This window comes from Kryptolebias marmoratus, linkage group LG6 (assembly GCF_001649575.2).
Source record: "Kryptolebias marmoratus isolate JLee-2015 linkage group LG6, ASM164957v2, whole genome shotgun sequence".
Lineage (NCBI taxonomy): Eukaryota > Metazoa > Chordata > Actinopteri > Cyprinodontiformes > Rivulidae > Kryptolebias > Kryptolebias marmoratus.
In genome coordinates, this window is record NC_051435.1 from 15,242,082 (window position 1) to 15,263,436 (window position 21,355).

Genomic DNA, 21,355 nt, shown 5'->3' on the forward strand with positions numbered 1-21,355 from the left:
AAAAAAATAATGGATAACCTAGTTCATCAACAAAGTCCTCACTGTCTGTCCAAGACTCTTTTTATTATTATTATTAATATGTTTATCTCCATCTCTGCCTCTGAGCTTCTCCTTCCATCATCTCTGGGTCTGAACCTCCAACAGAAGCTGGAGCTCCACGTTCAAAAATCGCCTCATTTTTTTTGGCTCAAACACAATAAAACTGAATAAATTTAACACTAAACACACCACACTACACCCTAACTATAAAATCCAAACACGATAAATATCACAAAACTCATAACTCATTCCTCGCTCTAAATGAGGTCAGTCTAAGAGCTATCTACAACAGGTTAGATAATGATTGTTTATCGCATTTGATTTATCGCTTTAATGCCTGTCAAAATAAAAGCTGATTATTTAATGTGTCCTATTCTTCGGCTTCTTTGCCGCCCTCTAAAACATGGTTACATGATGTGTAGAACCCTCTGACATGAAAAGGTAAAGGTAATCTTCTTCCTCTGATTCACGTGAGCAGCAGTAAATTATGTACACAGAGCTGCTCTGACTCACATATTCATCATCCTCTGGACAAAGGTCAGTACCGTTTCACCAACTACGCTACGTCCAATAAAAGCAACGAACACTTGTCTGTCTTTAGTGAAGTTAGAACTCATTCAACATCATCGTGAGGCTGAAATATATCACTGACATTTTCAAATGTGGAACAAATGTTAAAACCTTACCAGTAATGAGTATGTTTATATACTTCCCCTGAAATAAATCAATTTATAAAGAGATATTTCATAAAGGACTTGAGCAAATTTCCCTCTCTAAGATTCAGCTAAAATCACTTCAGTAACACGCATCTTTACGTTTCCTCAACTTTACTGTCCTTTATAAACGTTTTAACTTTCCAGATTATCTTCAAACCAGCCACTTTTGACTCTGCACACACCCGTCTTCACATCTTACCAGAGGCTCTCCGCTAACGTCAGGTTGAGCCTCCCACAGGAGGAAGAAACTGTCTGTCACAGTGACGGCGGGGACGAAAGAACACATTATCGTAACGTCTTTCCCCTTGGCAACTTTGTGTTCTTTGTTTGGAATGGACACTTGCAAACTCCAGCAGCAGGGAAGCACTAGAAAGGAACAGAAAACACACAGTGACACAGAGACATTGGTTTTCTCAGAGACGGTCACTTTATGATTTAATGTGATCGTTTCAAGTTACTATTTTAACCTGTAGGTCTCTTCAGTAAAATATAATCCGGCTTCCGGTTGAAGCTAAACTAATGATTAACAGGAGCGGCAGCGCCATAAAAAGGTGGGGCAAAGACGTTTTTAGAAAACAGAAAAGAAAATAAGCACTACCTGCGAGTATAAAGATGAGCTTCTGCCACCTCAGATCCATCCTTCTGGTCATTTTTTACACGAAGATCAAATCATCCGCCAATTAAAGGAACCTGAAAGAGATGCTTTCTGCCGAGGAGGAGCAGGAGGCCGCCTAACCTTCACGGTGAACTCCCAGGTATGGAGGAGTTCACTCTTCCAGGTAATGAGTTAACAGTGTGTGTCACATGTCACCTGGGGTCCAATCACAGATGGATTTCTCTTTTTAAATTAGAGTTTGGATTGGCTAGATGGCTAGATAGATAGATAGATAGATAGATAGATAGATAGATAGATAGATAGATAGATAGATAGATAGATAGATAGATAGATAGATAGATAGATAGATAAATGTTTCAGTAACCTTTGACCTTCTTAGAAAGCTGACATATATTTGTTTTCTGTCTGGTGTTGTGCTCAGTTCATCCTGCAGGTGGCAGTGTTGCACTGACATATAATGCAAAAAAAACACAAACTGTGGCTCGGGGGCCAGGAGCGGCCCTTGGATCATCTCCATCCGGCCCTCAGTGTACTCAAACAAAACAAGATGACTTAAAATACTTGACTAAAAAGCCGTTTTTTATTAAACACAGTCTGAACTCATTTTTTACCCGGACCACAGGAGGTTTTCTGCTCTTTTTTTGTTGTTGTTGTTTTGCTCTTTGCTAAGTGAGTAAGGTGAGACGTTTTGCACTGAGAGAGACGTGCTCAGAATAAAAACTTCAAAGAAAGAAATGTAAAAGTTAACAGGTAAGGCTATTGTCACAATATGCCACATGTGGTGCTGTAAACTAACATATCATTACACACACCCTTCAGCTGGGCGCTGACATAAACTATTTGTTTCCTCTTCTTTAAGAGGAGGTGATTTCCTGAAAAAGTTTTCAAATTTTGATTCATTGGCGTTCCGTCCATCTTAAATGAGCTCAGACCCAGAGAAGGCTGAAAGAGTTATAGGAGCTTCCTTTTTTCTGTGTATGGTCAAGTTCTCACTGGCGGATAAACAAAACATCAGTTCTCATTGTGTTTCTGAGCCTGACGAGGGATTAGCACTCTAAAATAAGTGTTTGTATTGCAGATCTGACTGAGAAACTAAACACCAATCATTCAGAACTGGCTTCCTGCTTGTTCATTTTCAGATATTTTTAAGGTCGGCGTGTTCCTTCCATAATGAAACTTGCCAACACTGACCTGTCGCTTCTTGACAAAATTATCTGTAGACTGTTAAGAGAAGTCGTCTCCATCACCTCATGTTCCAGCTTAAAAACAGCTGGATGCCCAACAATGGTTAAAGACGTGATGCAGTTTGTCAAATACCATTAAATGTGCACTTTTTTTTACTGTTTTTAGATATGCTGTAAACTATTTTAATGAACTGTCACCGGGTTTTATTTGATTTTGGCTGTTTTTAGTTAGCTTTTCAATCGTTTCTGTTTCATTTTTCAAATTAATCTGCTCGCTGGTGTTGCTTTTTCTTGTGTGTTTGACATTTTGTTGTGTTAAATGTATCTTCTTTTCTTTTTGCTGTCAAACTCCTTCCCTCATTAGTCAGCTGTTTTTTTTTTTTTTTTTTTTACATTTGCATTTTATGTAGGCTTGCTAATGAGCGTACCTGCCGGTCTTTAAATATTTCCACATTATTAGGGATCGGCAGTAATTTCAACAGTTAGCTGGATGAACTTAATTCATCATAAATAAACTCTAATATAAACCACATACAAATCAATAATATTAGTGGTTAAATGGAGTAGAAATGTGGACATTTGATGACAGACGAATGTACAAATAACTCCTTATCTTTGCAGCAAACAGACAACTCATAAATTTATGCTTCTTTTCAGCAAAACGTGTTATTTATTAAAGGTTTTGAACACATTTCATCCATAAAAAGCAGGTTAGCAGGAGTTAATCAATTTGTCTTAGTTTTTTCTTATTTAGTTTTCAGCTCCGTGTAAGATCTATCTGTATGATCTAAGCTTTTTTTTGCAATAGATTAAAGGTAATTAAGCAGGACAGGATGAACTTGTTGGCTGTTTCTGAACCCCCGTGTCCCCACCCACTGTTTACTGTGCACATTTCATCAGGTATAGGGAACGCAGAGGACTCCGCGTGACGGCTTCAGAGACACATTAACTGCAAAATAAAAAGAACAGATAATTACTCTGATGAAAATTTAACGAGCTTGTTTATCCGCCACACGGAACTCGCTTGCTGTATAGTGACATATTCCTCTGCTTGTGTGGAACGCTGTGGAAGCGGCACGTTCACTACGTTTGGTTTGTTCCCAGATTCCTGACACCTGATTCACATTCTCCAGGTGTGCAAACACGCTTTGACGACCACGATTTTGTTCGGTTCAAACTCAGCTGGTGCCGCGCAGAGCCCTCACCACAACAAAATGCCAGCAAGGCCGCACATTTGAATGGCGACTCAGGCTTTGATTCATTTAGTGTTGTGCGGCAGTCGTGACAATTTCCTGTCGACTTCATGAGCAAATAAATGAAATGCCTGACACCAGGTGACCTTCGGGGAATGTGGGACTTCCTCAAAGCGTCATTAGTTGAATAATTTAATCAACTGGAGCAGATACCTCATTAATGGTTCCCAGGGTCAACTCAGGTAAAGGCCTATGCACCTTTGTTACAGTAAACTAAAAACTAACATAGATTCAGTCTCAGTTCGATCTGTTCGCTTTAAACCTTTTGTTTGTGGCATGTAAGAAGACTCTTGTCTTTTCTCCTTTCAGCTCAACAGTTTATTTATTGCCAAGGTTTATAAGGTGAAGCACATGAAGCACCTGTGACAGGTGTGTAAACGGGTTATGGGTTAGTCATGTTGGATGGTGGCGTAACCAGATGTTTGCGAAATGTGGCGAAACAAAAAACCTGGAGGTGGAAGGGTGAAAACACGCAGAAGAAAGTGAACACATTAGATCTGTAAATTCCTCTGCTTTTTCTTTGGGAGCGAAAGGTGACGTAATCGAACGGGTTCTCGAGACATGGGCCCGAAAAAGGGCGACTTGCAGGAAGTGGTGTGGGGACATTGTCTTTCTGAGGTCACCAAAAGGTTCCGAGCAGTGTCTGATGTTTACAGATGTTTATAACCAAAGTGGGAAAGAAAGCTAAACGGCGGTGTGGTGGTTGGCGCTGTCACCTCATGTCCAAATGAACTTGGGTTTGAATCTCAGAAATGGCCTTTCTTAGCAGAGTTTGCACTCTCTCCCCTAAGCATGTGTGGGTTTTCTCCGGTTTCCTCCTGAACTCCAAAAAACTCATGCATGTTAGGTTAATTAGCGATTCTAAACTGACCAGAGGAGTGAGGGAGTGTGTGTCGATTGTCTCTATGTGGCCCCACCTCGCCTCTCGTCCGCTGACTTCTGACCCCGAACAGAAATAATCATCTCCAACCGCTGAATAAAGAAGGCGGAAGATTCTTTTTTTTGCCCAAGTCCGAGTGTCTGCGAGTTCGTTTTGTCTGTCTGTTACCAAAATATCTCCCGAACCATGTGGACGAATTTGAACAGAACTCTCAGAAAGTGAAAATTTGCAACTGATTAACTTTTGGAGTCAGTTCGATTCCACAGCTAATCAACGTAAACGACTGCAGCTCTGTTGGTTTTACAGATATAGTGACAAACTTTGTTGTGGTAGTCGCTGAGAGTCATTCACAACACATCAGGGTGGCATCTTGGGATATCGCATTAGATGGCACATGACATTATTTTAAAGGTTTGACCAAAACAAGCTGGACTTTATCATTTCTAATCATGAGAGGATGTTAGTTCATCTCTCCAGGCCTTTAACTAAGCTTGGATAACAGCAAAATATAGTTAACACAGCAAAAATGACACCAAAATCAGCACTATTTCATTCACTGCATGTTTAGATTTAAAAATAAATCACTGGATTTTCATTCATAACTATTATTTTACTGTTCATGATAAAAGTTCTGCATCTGAATGCTTGTGGATTAATAAAAAAAATGAGTTTGGAGTGGTATTAAAGTCAGTTCAGGCAGTTTGAAACATCCTAAAAGGCTTCTATGCAGCGGATACTCTATAAGACAATAACCTGAAAGTTCCCCTCGAGGCTTTCTTTCTTTTTCATTCATTTAAACTCGTAGCGAGAGGAAAACAGGGTTATTATTTAGGTATGTAAATAAACCGCAGCTAGCAGCTCTGGTCCCTGCGTGGATGTATGAGCCGAGCGCGCGCGTCCGTGCCCCGTGTGTGTTTGTGTGAGCGTGCGCGCGCGCTCGGGGCTGGATTTTCGGGTTAAATATTCAAAATGGCGGACGGAGGAGCAGCGAGTCAAGATGAGAGTTCAGCACCAGGTAATGATTACAGCATTTTACATATTCATACTCATATTCAAACTGCGTTACTTACAATTTATAACAACAGAGCGACGGTGAGACGCGGCGGGACCGCGAGCCGAGCCGGATTTTAGGCGCTTTTTGAGGGTTTTTTCCCCCCTTCCACACAACTGTAATTTGACAGAGAGGAGGAAACGAGCTGTTGCAGTGCGACGGTAAAATACATGGAAACATGCCTCTCCACTCCCCCACCCCCCCACCTTTGTGTGATTAGACGGCCGTACGCCGCTACATATTCATACCTCTGCCGACAAACACAACTTAGCATATTTTATTAGTAATCGCCATCGTGACTCCGGCTCGTGTGTGGCGCACAGATGTGTGTTTTCTGACGGCAGTTTGGGTTGAAACGGCTACGCTAGCTGGGTTAGCTCGGATGCTAACGCTCGGCTTTGTGTTGATGCACACTGGGGCTTTTTTTAGAGCGGTTTGCATATTCATATTTCACCGGCTGGGCAGTGGCTGAGCCCGCTTTTCTCTCGTTATTTAAAAAAAAATACGCATATTAATCTAAACTCAACACGACTTCACGCACCGTGTCGGCTCAGTGCGTCTGAGCTGAGGGTTTTTTTTTAAATGGCAGAGCATTTTTTTTTTTTTTGCCCCTCGGTCTTTTGTGCTCGGCGCAGCAGCCTGTTGTGTTATTCATGTAGGCCTCCCCTCGACCAGAGTGCGGAGTTCAGCACATTATTCCAACCCAGAAGCCCCGCACAACACAGGACAGCCTCCTAAAAAAAAGCCTAAAACCAGCGCGCTTTCTGCCGGGACCACGCCGCCCGAGGGGCTAATTGGAGAAACCCTCGCGACATTTAATTAGCTGCGGGACATAACCTCGGAGTTGAGTCCCCGGGTTTGTCGCCTTTTGTTTGGAAGTACAGTTACAAAAGTTGGGCTGAGCACTTTTTGCCCCCCTCCTCTCCTTGTGGGAGCAGCCTGCTGGTTCTAGCTGGTTTAATAATCTACTAAAGTTATCTGCGCCACTTTCGTAGTTTTCTAATAGGTGGGAATTGAAAACTTGTTTTATGCCTTTTCTTCTTTTGTCCTGGGAGTTAGCTGTGTTGTACCTGTGTATCCCCCTCTCCTCCCCACAGGCACAGGGAGGGGTGCTGAGGTCCGGAAGGACACAGTAATAACTGGCAGGAGGGTTTTTTTTTTTTTTTAATTTTATTATTATTATTATTCTCCCTGTGGGTTTCATGACCGGGCAAGACGCAGCATGAGCGCACAGTTTCAGTCATTTAGTTTATTTTAAACAAGTCTGTTCTAGTGACTGCGAGTGTGACGGTCTTGAAACGCGAGTTAATTATCCGACATGCATATTTTCACCTAATTATCTTGTGTTTCTTTCAGTTAATTTAAGCTTGGTGTTAGGTTTTATTTATACACCTGGCCTAAGAAGGGGTATGTGATGTTATGGCGCCGTCCAGACAACTTCTTGTCCGAGTCCCTTTAACGTAGGAATGCCAGACCGCAGCTGGACACCTCATGAGTCAGGGGTGATCCCTATTGATTTCAAGGACACAGTGTGAACGGTCGCGGTCACAGGAGAGACATCTTTGTGGAAACCTTGTCCGTGCTGTAACTCTGGAACCATGTTACGTAGGAATGTCAAACCGTGCAGCTGCACACCTCATGAGTCAGGGGTGATCCCTATTGATTTCAAGGACACAGTGCGAACGGTCGCGGTCACAGGAGAGACATCTTTATGGAAACCTTGTCCGTGCTGTAACTCTGGAACCATGTTACGTAGGAATGTCAAACCGTGCAGCTGCACACCTCATGAGTCAGGGATGAGCCCTATTGATTTCAAGGTCAAAGGTGAACCCCTTGTGAAAACCTTGTCTGTCCAACTCTACACACATGTACTCGGGATTGTTGCGAGAGGGAATTCATGCTTTTGATTTTAATTTACTCTTACATTTTTCTGACGGTCGTGTTTCATACTGAACTTTTTTTTTTTTTTAATTTATTTTGCCTTGAAACTAAACTTCAACCCGTAAATTATTAGAAGTAAAATGCTCAAAATAAACAAATGGTAGGAAAATAAATGTCTCTGAAGTGCTTGAAAACCGTGATGATGAAATACTGTTTGTCTCATAAAAGTACAGTTCAGGCGGTTGTGTAATCCTTTGTAAGACAGGTTTTATGTAAACATATTATGGATGGTCAGAAGCCTGTGTTTTCAGAAAATAGCTGTGAGTTATTGAATTTATTTGATTTGTAAATGAACGAGCTGACCGTCTTAAAAAGGGAAAGTTGGCTGTCTGATGAAAATGCAGTATTTTCTAAAACCTGACTTTAAATCTGAAGACCTGCTGTATTTTATTTGTGATATAAATTCACCTAGTTTTATACCTCCTCCTGCATCATTATGGAGAAATCAAAGGGAGACTTAAGCAACAATTAGCATATCACATGTAAATTTGTTTTATTGACAATCATATTATATTATTATATTATGTTACATTTCTTGTCCGAACGATAGCCAAGGGAAGAGTTTATTTGGTCATATTTTGTGTACGATAATAGTCTTTTATATGTGAAAGATTGTTTAGGGTTGTCCTAGAATTATCTCATTTTTGTAATAAAAATGATTTAATAAACTGGGCTCCTTTTAAAAACAAAAAAACCAAATGAGAAATAATCCTGTCTTCCTCAAACTGAAGCTACTTTTCTAATTTAATCAGTTTTACAGTTCCACCCTGATTCCAGCCTTGTAGTTTCGTCATGAATATTCATGGATGTAAACACGCTTGTTATGAATAATGCAACACCCGCTGTAATAAATTCAGGACATGCCATCTCAAAGTACAGAGAGAGCCTCCATGCAGGCTTCAGTCAGACAAGCTGCCTCTTTTTACTGTGGAGGAAGAAAAAATTCAGATAAGAGTTTTATTGTATCCTCAGGACTTAAACTAGTTTTTTTTTTTGTCTGAGCATTTCTGTTAAAGTGAGTCCTTCCTTTCTAAACAATGCCTTACAAGAATGTGTTATCGTGAACAGAGCAACTGAAGTATACATTGGGCTAAAATATTTCTGGTTATCAGTACAACGTGGAGCTCTTTAAAGACAAACAGCAGCAGGCGCTGAGCATTTAGAGAAGTTACTTTCAGGGAAAAATTGAAACCTATAAGTTGCATCTACCTCCGTGTTGTTCCTGCGTAACGGCTGTCATGTGTCTGGCATAATTAAGATTGCTAGTACACTTTTGTTTTTCCCCCGTCTAAAGCTTTTTTAGCTGCTAATGGTGCAAAACAGCTTTTAAAACACTGTAGTTATTGTTTAGAAAGAGGCCTAAGTGTGTGTGTGGGGGGGGGGGGGAGAGAAAACTCCCCAGACCGTTCACAATATTGTTCTCCAGTTGTGCTGGCTTTAATAGACGGGTCTAAAAGAGGAGAGCTGTGGAACAAACAGTCGAGGGTGGTGTTTTTACACACACTAATAAACAGGAGTCGATACAAATATCAATCCCCCTAACAGGTTCATGTAAATGTGGATTTGAACTGCAGCAGTCAGTCTTGTGGCTAACCTCTGCATGTACTTAATGGAGGTAGTTGAATATTCTTCAACGCCGTCCCGGAGAACTCCTACTTTAATGTGGCTAGATTGAATTTTCCACCTAGTCTATAGACAGTTGCCTAATGACCACCCAAGAGAGATACCGCGGTAGCTTACAGAGGTGTTAGACCCATTACCGTTCATCAGATTACTCTGTATTCTGCTCATTTGTGGGCTCAGTCCAGTGTTGCAGCTTGTGCTCTCTGTTGTCACACTGTTTTGGTTTAATACACTCACTGGTTTTCAGTCGTTTTAAATATTCATGTCGATGCAGCATTTGGTTGGGAAAGCTATACGTCGCTGACTTAATTGTCTCAAATTTAAAGATGATCTGTCATCGATTAAAGGCGAGGGGATAAAAAAAGAAACCCAAATTTGAAAAAGTAGTCTCATTGTGTTCTGTGTTGAACATAAAGAATAAAGGTGGCAAAGCAGAATGGGGATGTGCTCATTAGGTTTTTGCTCTGCCTCACGTTGAATCTCTCAGCTCACATTAACGTCCCTGCAGTATTCAGCCAGCCTTCCCATATTACAGTGCTAATGAGATAACGGTTTAAAATTCTCCACGCAGGATATTTGTTTAATGCATTGTTCCACAGCGAGGTTTTGCAAGCCACTCAACCAAGGAAGCTACATGTGTTGGAGTGAGCTGCTGATCACTGACTTTGCATTCGCATCTCCTTTTGTTTTCTCATTTGCTTGCTTGAAGACTAGATTAGTTTCTGAAACTCTCAGGCACTCCTCCTTGAGACAATATCTTCCTGATATTTTCCGCTCTTTGTGCAACACCCTCCTCTGAGTAAATGTGCGGCTAAAACTAAAAACTGACTTGTGGGAGAAATGATTACACAGATTACAATTTTATGTCGTAATAGTTATTAGGCCACCATCTACAGGTTGCCATGCAAGTTATTTTTTATTTTGGATTTAACTGATAACATACAGGTCTTTTTAAATGTTGAATTTTCATTGATGAGGTGTTGAACAGTGCTGAAGTCAACGATCCTTTGTGGCATCATTGTTTGCTTTGGTCAGCTACCATGTAAGTAGGTTTCGTCCGGCTGTGGGATGAGTGCAGAGGTTAATCAGAGCTCCAGCCAGCACTCGTTGTTGTGGCTTTAGCTGGAAAGCCCCCTTCCCCTGCAGACCCACTTACAGTCCTGCATTCCACTCCAGCGTCTCCGATTCACTGGAAACCCGTTCAGCCCCCACAACTTGGCTGCATTAGCATGAACTCTCAGCGCACGCTGGAAATGAATTTAAAAGTGCCTCAAAATGAAACACTAATGGAATGTAAAACTAATCTAAACACTTCATAAACATAGACGCCAGCAGCCCGCCACCCACTTTCTGCAGCCAGGCGCTGTGGAATGCTTTAACCACGGGGGTTCTTGCAGTAATGACAAGCTTGTGGTGGATTATTGTGGAGTTATTTATTTCCGATTGAGTGAGTCCCCCCCACCCCACCCTCTTCTCCCCTCTCTCGTCTTAGCGGTTCGACCTGGTCTCCATGGCTCCTGCTCCGTCAGTGAAGTTCACCTTTCTAAATCGCGTAGCCCACTGCTGACAGAGCTCGTGTTGCACTCTGGGTATCTTCGGCCCTTTACCTGAGTTTAGCTAATTACTTTTTAGGCCTGCACTCTCGCAGTAATTGGGCTTGTGCTGCTGCCTTCCCTTCCCTCCGCTGCGCCAAGTGCTAGTTTGAGCACTTTTTCCGTCGTCCTTATTCCCCTGTTTTTTATCGTCCTCCAAAAGCCATCCAATTAATATGCTAATGAGCTGATAAATATTTATAGGGGTTTAAATTATGCAGAAAGCTTTCAGAGCCCGGTGTGAAATGCGTTGCTCGCAGGACTTCAAAGCCTTGCATTGCTAACGAGGCAGGGGTAGATTTGCATACGACTTTAATCAGCTGAATACTGATTATGCTTCATTATAGACTTGGAAGAAGGGGTGAGGGGGTGTTGAAGGAGGCTGCCAGCTGCACTTGTCGTTTGTTTCATTCCAGCAAGAGGGAGAAGTTTTTCAGAAGTACAGGCAATCTTGGAGAGAGAGAGAAGGAGTGCAAAGAGGGCACAGCAGAAGGGAAAAAAGGGGGCAGAGCTACGAGAAAAGAAAAGAGGGAGGCAAGGAGAGCTGTTTGCCTAAACCCCGTTGGCTTTCCCAGCGTGTGTATCCCAGTGTTGTTCAGCAGACCGTGTGGTGGACACCGCCACTGTGTCTGTGGCTGCATTGAAGCCGTGCTCCGCTCGCCGCTGACCAGCCGAGAGCGAGGGCAGGGAGGGGGCGGGCGGGAGGAAGAGGCGAGCGCTGGACATCCTGTCGGTGGGCTCGCCCGGGTCGAGGCGGTTTTACTTGACAGGTTCCTCAGCAGCCATGCTGGAAAATGCAGGTGGAGCAAGAGCGGGTGAGTTTGTGACGAGGCTGCGATGGAGCTCAGTGGGGATTTATTGTTGGTTGGAGTCATTGTGCCATACAGGAAATGGTAATCTGGCACATTTGCATCAAAATGTCAGGATGTGTTTCTTATTATCATATCATCAGCTAGTTCTTTTCCTTTACTTTTTGTCTGATTCCTCAATGTTTGTTTTATTTCGAGTGAAGAATATGTTTTACTGTGTCTCATTATGTGTCTTTGTGGCTCTTTCAGATACTAAAGTGAAGTTAGAAACTACTAAATATGAAATGGAAAGTGGCGAAGGGAACACCGGTGAGTGACCTCAAGTTTTTTTTTAATTGAAATCAAATCAACAGGTTTTTTAATTGATAGCTTACATTTATTTTTTAAACATTTTTACAGAATAAATCAAAGTTCTCAGTAATGGTAATCTTTGTAAGTAATCCTTAATTTTTGTAAATAGTTGCCACAAAGCAGTTTCCCTCATTTGTGTCACTGTTTAGTTAAATCTCAATGCTTCAGGATAGTTTGATGCAGTTGAAGATTCGTAACACGGCGTTATATTCTTACTATGTGGCAACAAATTAATTTAGCTGATATTGTATGCTTTTAGTTCTTAATACACAAAACCTAAACACTTACTGCTGCGATAATGCATCAGTCTTTAATTAAACAGATGCAGGCAGCTGTTCAATGCGCTGTCCTTTTTAATAATGTGTTTGTTATCTAGTTTCCTCTCACCTGAAAACATTTGTTTTCTCAAGTTGGAGTCCACTGGGCTTTCTGTGTTCCTCTTTTTTTGCGTTCTGTAGTCAGTTAAACCACAGTAGGGATGTTAATAATTAAAAACAACATGTTTGATCCGGTTCATTTCAGTAACAGGTTTCTTTCCTCAGGAATCCAAACCAATGGATTGGACTTTCAGAGGCAGACGGTGCCGACCACAATTGCTAATGCCCTTCCCCCCTCCTTCCTCCAACAGGTACATCAGGCACGCATAGCCAAAACACCCTTTCTTGTTTTCCTGTTTGTTTTCTGATTGAAACAACAGACGTGTAACAGATGTTTTCACGCGACGACGCCTCAGTCGAACCGTGTCTTTAAAGTGAGCTGATAACTGAAACTGAAACAAATAAAGCAAAAATGACTAAAATTGGAAGAGGTGTATGGTGTTCTGCACACAAACATTCACAAAAAGAGTTCATTTAAATGAGCCAGGCTCCCTCAGTGTCGCCTGGCAACTAGGCAGATTAATCAAGCCTGTATGCTAATTAGCTGCTCTGCGGTTGCTCGGAAACAGATGGCTGAGAATATGCAAATCTATGCAGAATTTACATGCTCTGCATAACAGTTATTTTAATTAGCATCTCCGCTCTCCCCTCCCTTCACTTTACTTTCCTCGTCTCTGAAGGCTGCGGCACATTTTAAATACCTACTTTATCGCTGCCTTTTTAATTTAAATTCCCGTCACTGCTCAAAGACTACAGGCACATTCTGACAAAGCCACTTAGGTAGGGAAAAAATTAGTTTTCAGTTTAGTTTCAGCTATTTTTTTTTTGTTTTGTTTTAGGATGCTGCCTTATGTCTCAATGAAGTAGTCATCAGAGTTGCTTTTATTGGAAACAAATTGTGTCTTGTTCTTATTATGGCACAAAGCTAAGTCGCCCTCTCTACTTTACCTTCACTAGTCTAAGTCTGAAGACTCGGGTGCTCTTCCGACCTCCGTCCAGCAGAGCGTACTGCCTCAAACCCAGCTAATGTTGGCCGGGGGACAGATTGCTGGCGTAAGTGGCCCCGCTGCTCTCAGTTTTGACCTTACGTGCGTCCCTGTCTTCAAGACACTTGTTGAAACGGCCTCTTGCCTGTTGATTGAGATGAAGCCGGTCTCCTCTCTGCCTGCTTGCCTGCTCATCCCCGCGGTTCTTTAGTTTACATGGAAGTTCTTCCATAACCGAAAATGGTGGGGTGCATTCGGACTTTCAGTCTCTATTTGAGAACTCGCCGTCAGAACAGCCATGTGACATTTCATTTCCATGTTTCCCCGAGGCCTTGCTGTAGTAGAGAATAGGCAGACAGCTGCTGCGGCTGCTGCTGTGCTATGCAGAAGTGAATGTTTACTGTGTATGTGGATTTGTGTTTGAACGTGACATCAGCATACTCATTTGCACTTTTGCCTGGCTCACGTGCATGAGTCTTCTCTCCATTTGCCTGTGTGTTTATCAAGTTTCAGTCACACTTCAATACCTATGAGAAAAGTTTGCACAAATGCATAGTTTGACTTGGGAAAGGGAAATGTTCCACATAGGGTTAAATCTTAAAGGAAAACTGAAGAACGGTTTTGTTCGGTGAACAGACGCAGCTAGCAAAACTATCTAATCAAGTTTAGATAATGTTACTGACAGGACACGAGCAAGGCAAGTTTTAATAAAGTGAATTTTTAATAATAACTAGTAAAGTTTTCCAACCGATACATCCATACTTGTTTATAATAACATGCAAATGATCCTGCTCGGTCAAAGGTCTTCTCCAGTAAAGTTACAGCTGACACTGTGTCCGACAATAAACCTTTCATGGGTATCGAAGACTAAACTTTAATAGTCTGTCCGATTTATTCAACTTACAATGCATGAACACTTTCTGCTTTCTCTGTTGCCGTCTCCTCAGCTGACGCTGAGCCCAGCCCAGCAGCTGTTGCTTCAGCAGGCCCAGGCTCAGCTCCTGGCTGCAGCCGTGCAGCACTCAGCCAGCCAGCAGAACAGCACCACCGGGGCCAACATCTCAGCCACGGCGGCCACACCGATTACCCAGCTGCCCCTGTCGCAGCCCATCCAGATCGCCCCCGTAAGTCAAAACTGTCCATTCATCATCAAAGTGTTTGCAAATCCTGATACACAGTTTGAACTATGAACCTTTTGTTTTTGTTTTTGGTATGTAGCAGCTACAACCACAAGGTCTAAGCCTGCCTCAGTTTGTCCTGGTTCAGTCTGGCCACCCCATCGCTGCGCCACTGCAGCCCACCCAGTTTATCATCTCACAGACGCCGCCGGCCCAACAAGGTGACTAAAGCACTCTCACTGTTAGATTTGGATACAGAATTGAGAAATAGTTGTTCAATTGTCATACTTCCTCTTCTCATTTGGCTTTGACTCTTAAGGCATTTTGCAACCCCAGAGTCTTCTTACTCAACTACCTCAAAGCCAAGCTAACCTTCATCCGACTCAGCCAAGCATCACCCTCGCAACTCAGGTTTGTAAAGACGAAACTCCAAACAACGTACCGCAGATACGTTTTCTAGATATATCCAAAGCTTCATAGGTTTTCACCTTTTTTAACACATGTATTCAGTTTTCTTTCACATTTGTTATTTCTCTGTGTTCTCTGCAGCCTGCATCTCCATCCCGCACCACAGCAGTCACAAACATTCAGACCCTGCCCCACAGTCAGACACCACCCAAATGCTTGGACACCCCCACCCTGGAGGAGCCCAGTGATCTGGAGGAGCTGGAGCAGTTTGCCAAGACTTTCAAACAGCGACGGATCAAACTGGGCTTCACTCAGGTGCGCAGCTCTGAAACGATTTGGTTAATAAATGCAGGTTCGGTTATATTTAGATTTGCAAATATATGTTTTTCTTTTGACTATGGACACCTGTGGATGTTTTCATATGTAGATTTGTGTAAAATACTTCTTTGATCAAACTAGATATAACAATTTAAATCATTCTGAACATGTTGTGTGTTCAGCCTTGGGTATTCACAGATCCAAACTTATTAAATGAAGCAAAAGTCTAAGGTCACATTTAGGTCATTTTTAAGGTATGATCAGAATATTTTTATGGAACACACAAAAAAAACCTTTTAAATATGCAACTTTGATGAACAGAGATTAGTTTTTAGGATGTTAATCAAAGCCAGGAGACCAGAGGAACTTTAATAATTTATGCAACTCATATTTCTCTGTCTCACAGGGGGACGTCGGCCTGGCCATGGGGAAGCTGTATGGAAATGACTTCAGCCAAACTACCATCTCTCGCTTTGAGGCCTTGAATCTGAGCTTTAAGAATATGTGCAAACTCAAGCCTTTGCTGGAGAAGTGGCTTAATGATGCAGGTTTGTCCCTGAACCCGTCTGAATGATCTCTTCTGTAATGGACATGGGGTATAAAGCACCTGTTAGTTTATTTTTTAGAACCCCAGGATGGTTCTCACTCAAACTCCTAAAGCATCAAGGTTGCAGGAGGTGTCAGGCAGCTCTGTAAAGAGTAAATAGCTCTACAGCTGCTGCCTAAAAAGAGTGGGCTTGTTTTGTTGCGTTACATACCTCGTCTTTACCTCCCTTCCCTTCGTTTGTGTCGGTGCTGTTTGTGCAGAGAACCTGACATCTGACCAGGCCTTGTCCAGCCCAAGTGTCCTGGGCTCTCCGGGCATGGGCATGGAGGGGATCAACCGCAGACGGAAGAAAAGGACCAGTATCGAGACCAACATTCGAGTGGCCTTAGAAAAGAGCTTTCTGGAGGTGAGTTACTCATATTCCTGAAATCCACATTACTGATCTTTGCAAAAAAACCCCATCATTGTTATGCATTTAAACTAGGGTTGTAGTTTGTTTTTTTTTAAATGTGACATGCTTGAGTAGTTCCCTCAGTGCTGACCGGGAATCCCTGGCTTCTTTGCCCTTTTCAAGCAGAACCAAAAACCTACCTCTGAAGAGATCACGATGATCGCTGACCAGCTCAGCATGGAGAAGGAGGTGATTCGGGTCTGGTTCTGCAATCGCCGACAGAAAGAGAAGAGGATCAATCCACCCAGCAGTGGCAACACCCCCATGAAAACCATCTTTACCCCCAGTAGCCCTTTGGTAAATATGGACACACTTGGACTGACAGTTCTTTACATTCTTGTTTTATGTTTGTAGGTTTATGTTATTAGAGTGGAGATCATTAAAGGCCATGTTCTTAGTTGTTCTGTTGACTCGGATTTTATCCAAGCTGGTTCAGTTTATTGTTGGTTTGAAGCTGAAGGTAAATAATGTCCTTCCTCAGGTGGCGAGCACAGCTAGCTTTGTTAGCAGTCCAACTATTAACACATCCACCACTCTGACTGTAAACCCAGTGATGCCTCTCACCAGCACCAGCGTCTCCAGTTTGACTTTCACAGGTGAGTTTGTTCTGCGCTGCGTTTTTAGGTTGTAGTTCTGATCTCAAGCTCATCTGTTTACCAAAGCTACACATATTTTTAAAGAAAATAATCCCTACGTGTCTTAAAGTGACTCTGCTGTAAATGTACTCATATGCTTCACTCAGTAAGCACAGACCTATGAATATGTACTTTTCTGATGCATATATAATCACAGTGGCTGAATGGTGACAATTAGAAACATGTTTTTCAAGTTTTAGCTGCTCATTATTAGCTGCAAGATTGTGAGGTGAAGTAGAAAGCTTGTCATCTACTATTCTTTTAACTTTACAAAGAACAAAACAGAAAAGCATTACTGTTCTTATACATGTAAAACTTGCTCTTTGTGTTACATATGAAGAATGGTTTCAATCTTTTCAATCTATGTTCAACGCTACAATATCCTGTGTAGATGGGAATACTTTCAGTTTTTAATCTGAGGTTGGAAGTCTTAATTCCTATATGCTTGGTAAATGAGAAGAAGCTGTAAATATGCACGGGAACCCATCTTAAGTGTCAGAATTATCCTGTTTTCTCTTTACTTAAGGCACAACCGTTGGAGCCACAAACACTGCATCTGTCATTTCCACTGCACCTGTAGTCACCACATCGACCTGCTCTCCGTCTATCAGTCCGTCTACGACAACTGTTCCGTCCTCGTCCACAGACAGCAAAGCCACCATTCAGACGATTGTCTCGCAAGCTCCGACATCTGTAGCTACGAGTTTAGGCACGGGCCAGGTGATGGTGGCGGCCTCGGGCCTCTCCGCGGCGCTGCAGGGGGCTGCCCAGCTGTCCACCAGTTCCAGCTTTGCAGCCATGGCTGCTGCTGCCGCGGGGCTCAACCCCAGCTTGATGACGTCGTCCCAGTTCGCTCCAGGGTTTGTGTGCGCCACATCCAGATAAACGACAAGGTTGTCTCTTGTTAAGCTGTTGTTGTTGATCTGAATGATCTTATTTGTACGTTCAGGGGTGCCCTCCTCAGTCTGGCTCCCGGGGGGCTCGGCAGTGCGCTCAGTCCTGCTCTCATGAGTAATAACACCCTGGCTACTATTCAAGGTGGGTTAGTGACACAACAGATATTTTCTGATCCAATATATACAAGAATGCAGATTTCCCTTGGGTCAAAATGACCCTGGAGATATCAGTTTTATAGCTGAGGCCTCGGGGGTTATTTTCACACAAGGACAGCAGGAGAGTTTACTTAAAATGGCCATGCCTATATATATATTAGATGGAAGGATTAAATAGAACTATATCCGTGAATAAACATTGTTTGTGATTAAATTTGGCCGAGGCCTCAGGGGTCATTTTCACCCAAGAGAAGCACAAGGTTTAGGAGGAAAAAATGTGTTTTAGGATATAGAAATAGAAATTATATAATCTTGTTGATGTCTGCCAATTCCAGAAAGCTGTGGCTGATAACTTTTCTAACCTATTTAAAGACCTGTCAGGGTGTGGCAGCACAGCCTGTACAGAGTTTAATAGTATTTCATTGCGAAATACACTGATAGTTATTTTTCTATTTGTGAAAGTTCATATCCCTACTGTTCTGTGTTAGAATAACTGAATTAGTTTATAACAGATGATTAGACCGAATTGAGAAGAACAAAAAGATAATTACAAAGCTTCATGGCTAAAATAGATTAATTTGTGTAATAAGCACTGAAAGAGGACACATTTGCATTATTAGGACAAATTAAATCATGCCCTGCATTTTAGATGAATCTGTACTGAGAGGAATTACTTACGCAAACAAATAAATGATAGGCCTGTCTAAAAGTCTTCAAACTGCTCCTCCGTCTCTTCGCAGCGCTGGCATCGGGCGGCACGATCTCCCTCCCGTCTCTGGACGCTAGCAACCTGCTGTTCACCAACACGTCAGCGGCGAGCACGCCCAGCCTGGTAACCACGCCGCTCTTCCTGAGCCCCCAGAACCTGTCGCTGCTCACCAGCAACCCCGTCAGCCTGCTGTCGGCCGGGACGGGCGGGCTCCAGGTCACCGCCGACGCCCACCATCAAGCCGCCTCCGCTGCCGTGCCTGTGCAGACTTCGACCATTACCACTGCCTCCAAGGCTCAGTGAGGTGTCTCGGGCCGCGGCCCGAGTTACGGCTCGTTTCCTGCGTTGAACACTACTCCTGTCACACTATGTGGGGGTCCAGGTGGTGTCCCCACCCCACCCCCACAGTCTTTACATTGTATCTAACATTATTTAATCTTTGCGCTGCCACCAAAAAGAAAACAACCTCCAATATGATTGGGTTTAGTTTATCTTTTACGTTTTTTTTTATTATTTTATTTTAATTTTTTTGATTGAACCTTTTTTCCACAAACACTGTTGTTGGCCTGCTCGAGGAAAAACCAACTCGGCACCATCAAACTGTTCATAGTGATGTACATAAATATCTTCCTGATTGCAGGTCAGAATTTTCTCTGAGATACTTCTAACTAAAACCAAAAACTTTCGTCTTTTAACATTCAAACGTCACCGTTTTTTACTAATTTCACAATGTTCCTCATCACTTAACAGGGGTTTGTGCATCACCCTTATTTTATTTTATATTTCTTTTCTTTTGGACAGGCCTTGACTTAAATCATATCAGAGTTATACTTTAGGAACGTTTCCTTAACTTTACTGTTTATTGTTTTTATATATATTTTAAGAACTGTTTAATACTAATATTAAGTTAAGATTAACTATCACTTTGTAATCGTGGTTATAAGGCTTTAAAAACAAGTAATAAGTGGCCGATATATAAAGGTTATCATTGCTTTAAGGGTCGGAGGGAGCGCGTGTCTCTCTCCGAGTCTCTTCTCTGGAAACACTGACTTTTCCATTTTGCTGTGGTGGCGACGGCGCCACCAAGCTTTTGTAAAATGACGGTCTAGGTGTGGAGTATTGACACTGACGGAAAATGACTCGTTACATTTTTAGAGCTTTAAAGCGAGCTGCAGACACCGCCGGTCTGCCTCTGAGCGACGGGGATTTGGGTCGTGATATATATATTTAAAAACGGGATCTCACGTTTGGTACCAGAAGCGGGAAAGTTGATGTTGGCGCGCTCTTTTTAGCAGCTGTGCGGTCCACCGTATTCTGCAGTGTTGAACCTGTCGTATGGTGGCGTTGGCTTGATTATTTTATTTTGTTTTTGTTTGGGTGGGTGTGTGGGGGGGGGGGGGGTTTATTGTGTTTTCTTTTTCTTTTTAATAGTAGTACTGTCGTATCTACTTGTGCACAGTATCTGTACCAAAAAACTGGATCGATGAGCTGCAGTCTGCCTGTTTTGGGAGGAATGAATACCTACTTTAAGATATACCAAAAATATTTGTTAAAATAGTCGCTGTGTGTAGTCGGTGTAGCTTAGTCGATATATTTATGAGTACAAACTTTCTCTCTTTGTTGTCAACAGAATATAGAAAATGCAATATTTTAATGATCATTTTCCAAAGATTATTTCATTTGATTAAATGTTTCTTCACTCAATTTTTAATTGGCAGCACAACTGACCAAAAATACGGGGGATTTGTGGGTTGGCTTTATTTAGTATCGTTACCACCTGGGCTTTGCCCTCGACGCGTAATCTGGTTTCCTGTGAGCCATTTGATGGCTCGTTTCTTTTTCTAATCCCTCATGGTAGCATTTCTAAAGCTTTCTAAACCATAGTGGAGCGGGTTGGTTTGTTTGTGCTACAGTTCAGCCATAAAACAACAGCTTGAACCAAAGTGGTTGTACTCAGTAGTTGCCGTGCCTGTCGGAGCACGCCAGTTGCTGTTCTCACAATTTCCACTCTTCACAGATAACTCTATTTTATTTGTTTCTTTTTTTTCTTTTTTCTCGTCTCCCGCCTCGGTCGATCCCAGATTTTTCCCGATTTGGTGCTGCTGGATCACAAAAACCTAGCTTTACCGACTTGCTGCTGGAGCTCCTGATGGAGCCGAGCTGTCGAGAGGCCTGCATGCTTCCTTTATAGCAGGGGTGGTCAGCCCTGGTCCTCGGGGGGCCACCATCCTGCACGTTTTCCTTGTTTCCCTGCTCCAGCACACCTGATTCAGTGGTTAAATTACCTCTTTGTGTTCCGCGGAGGCCTGTTAATGACACACTGATTCAAATCAGGTGTGTTGGAGCAGAGAAACAAGTAAGGCCTGGTCCCAATACTCACACCTGCACCCTCGTTCCACCCTCGTGTTCTTCAAATGCGCGTTCATGCTGAAGGGTTCGAGTGTGTAGTGCGTCCCAATTCTCCGGAGTGCTCTTTAGCCCCGCCCCCTTTCTGTACTACATCCGCCCTCTGTCTAAGTCCACATTCAGTCAGACTTCGCCAAAGTATTTACTCACAATTCATTGCTGCATGTGACGTTTTAAATTGTTTTTTATTCTCTCTACTGATAATAAAAGGGTTTTGAATTAAACGGCAGAAATATGGCGGTGATGACAGAGCAAGCTGCATCTGTCACAAATAAAGCAGTGCAAAAATACCT

General features: G+C 42.5%; 2 protein-coding genes across 8 annotated transcripts in view; one reads left to right on the forward strand and one right to left on the reverse strand.

The window, feature by feature from the left end:
- The window catches only part of LOC108232391 (cell surface A33 antigen), a 7,722-nt gene extending 6,201 nt beyond the window's left edge, over window positions 1–1,521 (reverse strand). The window contains exons 1-2 of the mRNA XM_017410154.3: window positions 1,354–1,521; window positions 955–1,121 (exon numbers count right to left, since the gene is read on the reverse strand). Coding sequence (XP_017265643.1) covers window positions 955–1,121; window positions 1,354–1,405 — 219 coding nt within the window. The 5' untranslated portion in view covers window positions 1,406–1,521. The remainder of the gene's footprint in view (window positions 1–954; window positions 1,122–1,353) is intronic.
- A 4,090-nt stretch (window positions 1,522–5,611) lies between these two features.
- On the forward strand, window positions 5,612–20,373 carry pou2f1b (POU class 2 homeobox 1b). Of its 7 annotated transcripts, none has more exons than XM_017410384.3 (15): window positions 5,612–5,703; window positions 11,954–12,013; window positions 12,598–12,683; window positions 13,390–13,485; window positions 14,366–14,542; window positions 14,637–14,757; window positions 14,856–14,947; window positions 15,086–15,259; window positions 15,669–15,810; window positions 16,061–16,215; window positions 16,384–16,557; window positions 16,742–16,856; window positions 17,422–17,755; window positions 17,845–17,933; window positions 18,688–20,373. In XM_017410384.3, the coding sequence occupies exons 1-15, from the start codon at window positions 5,658–5,660 to the stop codon at window positions 18,957–18,959; spliced, it is 2,133 nt and encodes a 710-aa protein (XP_017265873.1). In that variant the 5' UTR covers window positions 5,612–5,657; the 3' UTR covers window positions 18,960–20,373. The 7 variants fall into 7 exon arrangements, with proteins under 7 accessions (XP_017265873.1, XP_017265874.1, XP_017265876.1 ...); XM_017410385.3 differs by having other exon boundaries at window positions 16,387–16,557; XM_017410387.3 differs by having other exon boundaries at window positions 16,070–16,215.
- The last annotated feature ends 982 nt before the right edge of the window (window positions 20,374–21,355 follow it).

Excerpts from the sequence above, each read along its gene's own strand:
- pou2f1b (XM_017410384.3), top strand. The coding sequence starts at position 5,658 with ATGGCGGACGGAGGAGCAGCGAGTCAAGATGAGAGTTCAGCACCAG. Across the intron at positions 12,684-13,389 it reads CCCCCTCCTTCCTCCAACAG|TCTAAGTCTGAAGACTCGGG; the intron begins GTACATCAGGCA and ends TACCTTCACTAG. Across the intron at positions 17,756-17,844 it reads TCGTCCCAGTTCGCTCCAGG|GGGTGCCCTCCTCAGTCTGG; the intron begins GTTTGTGTGCGC and ends TTGTACGTTCAG.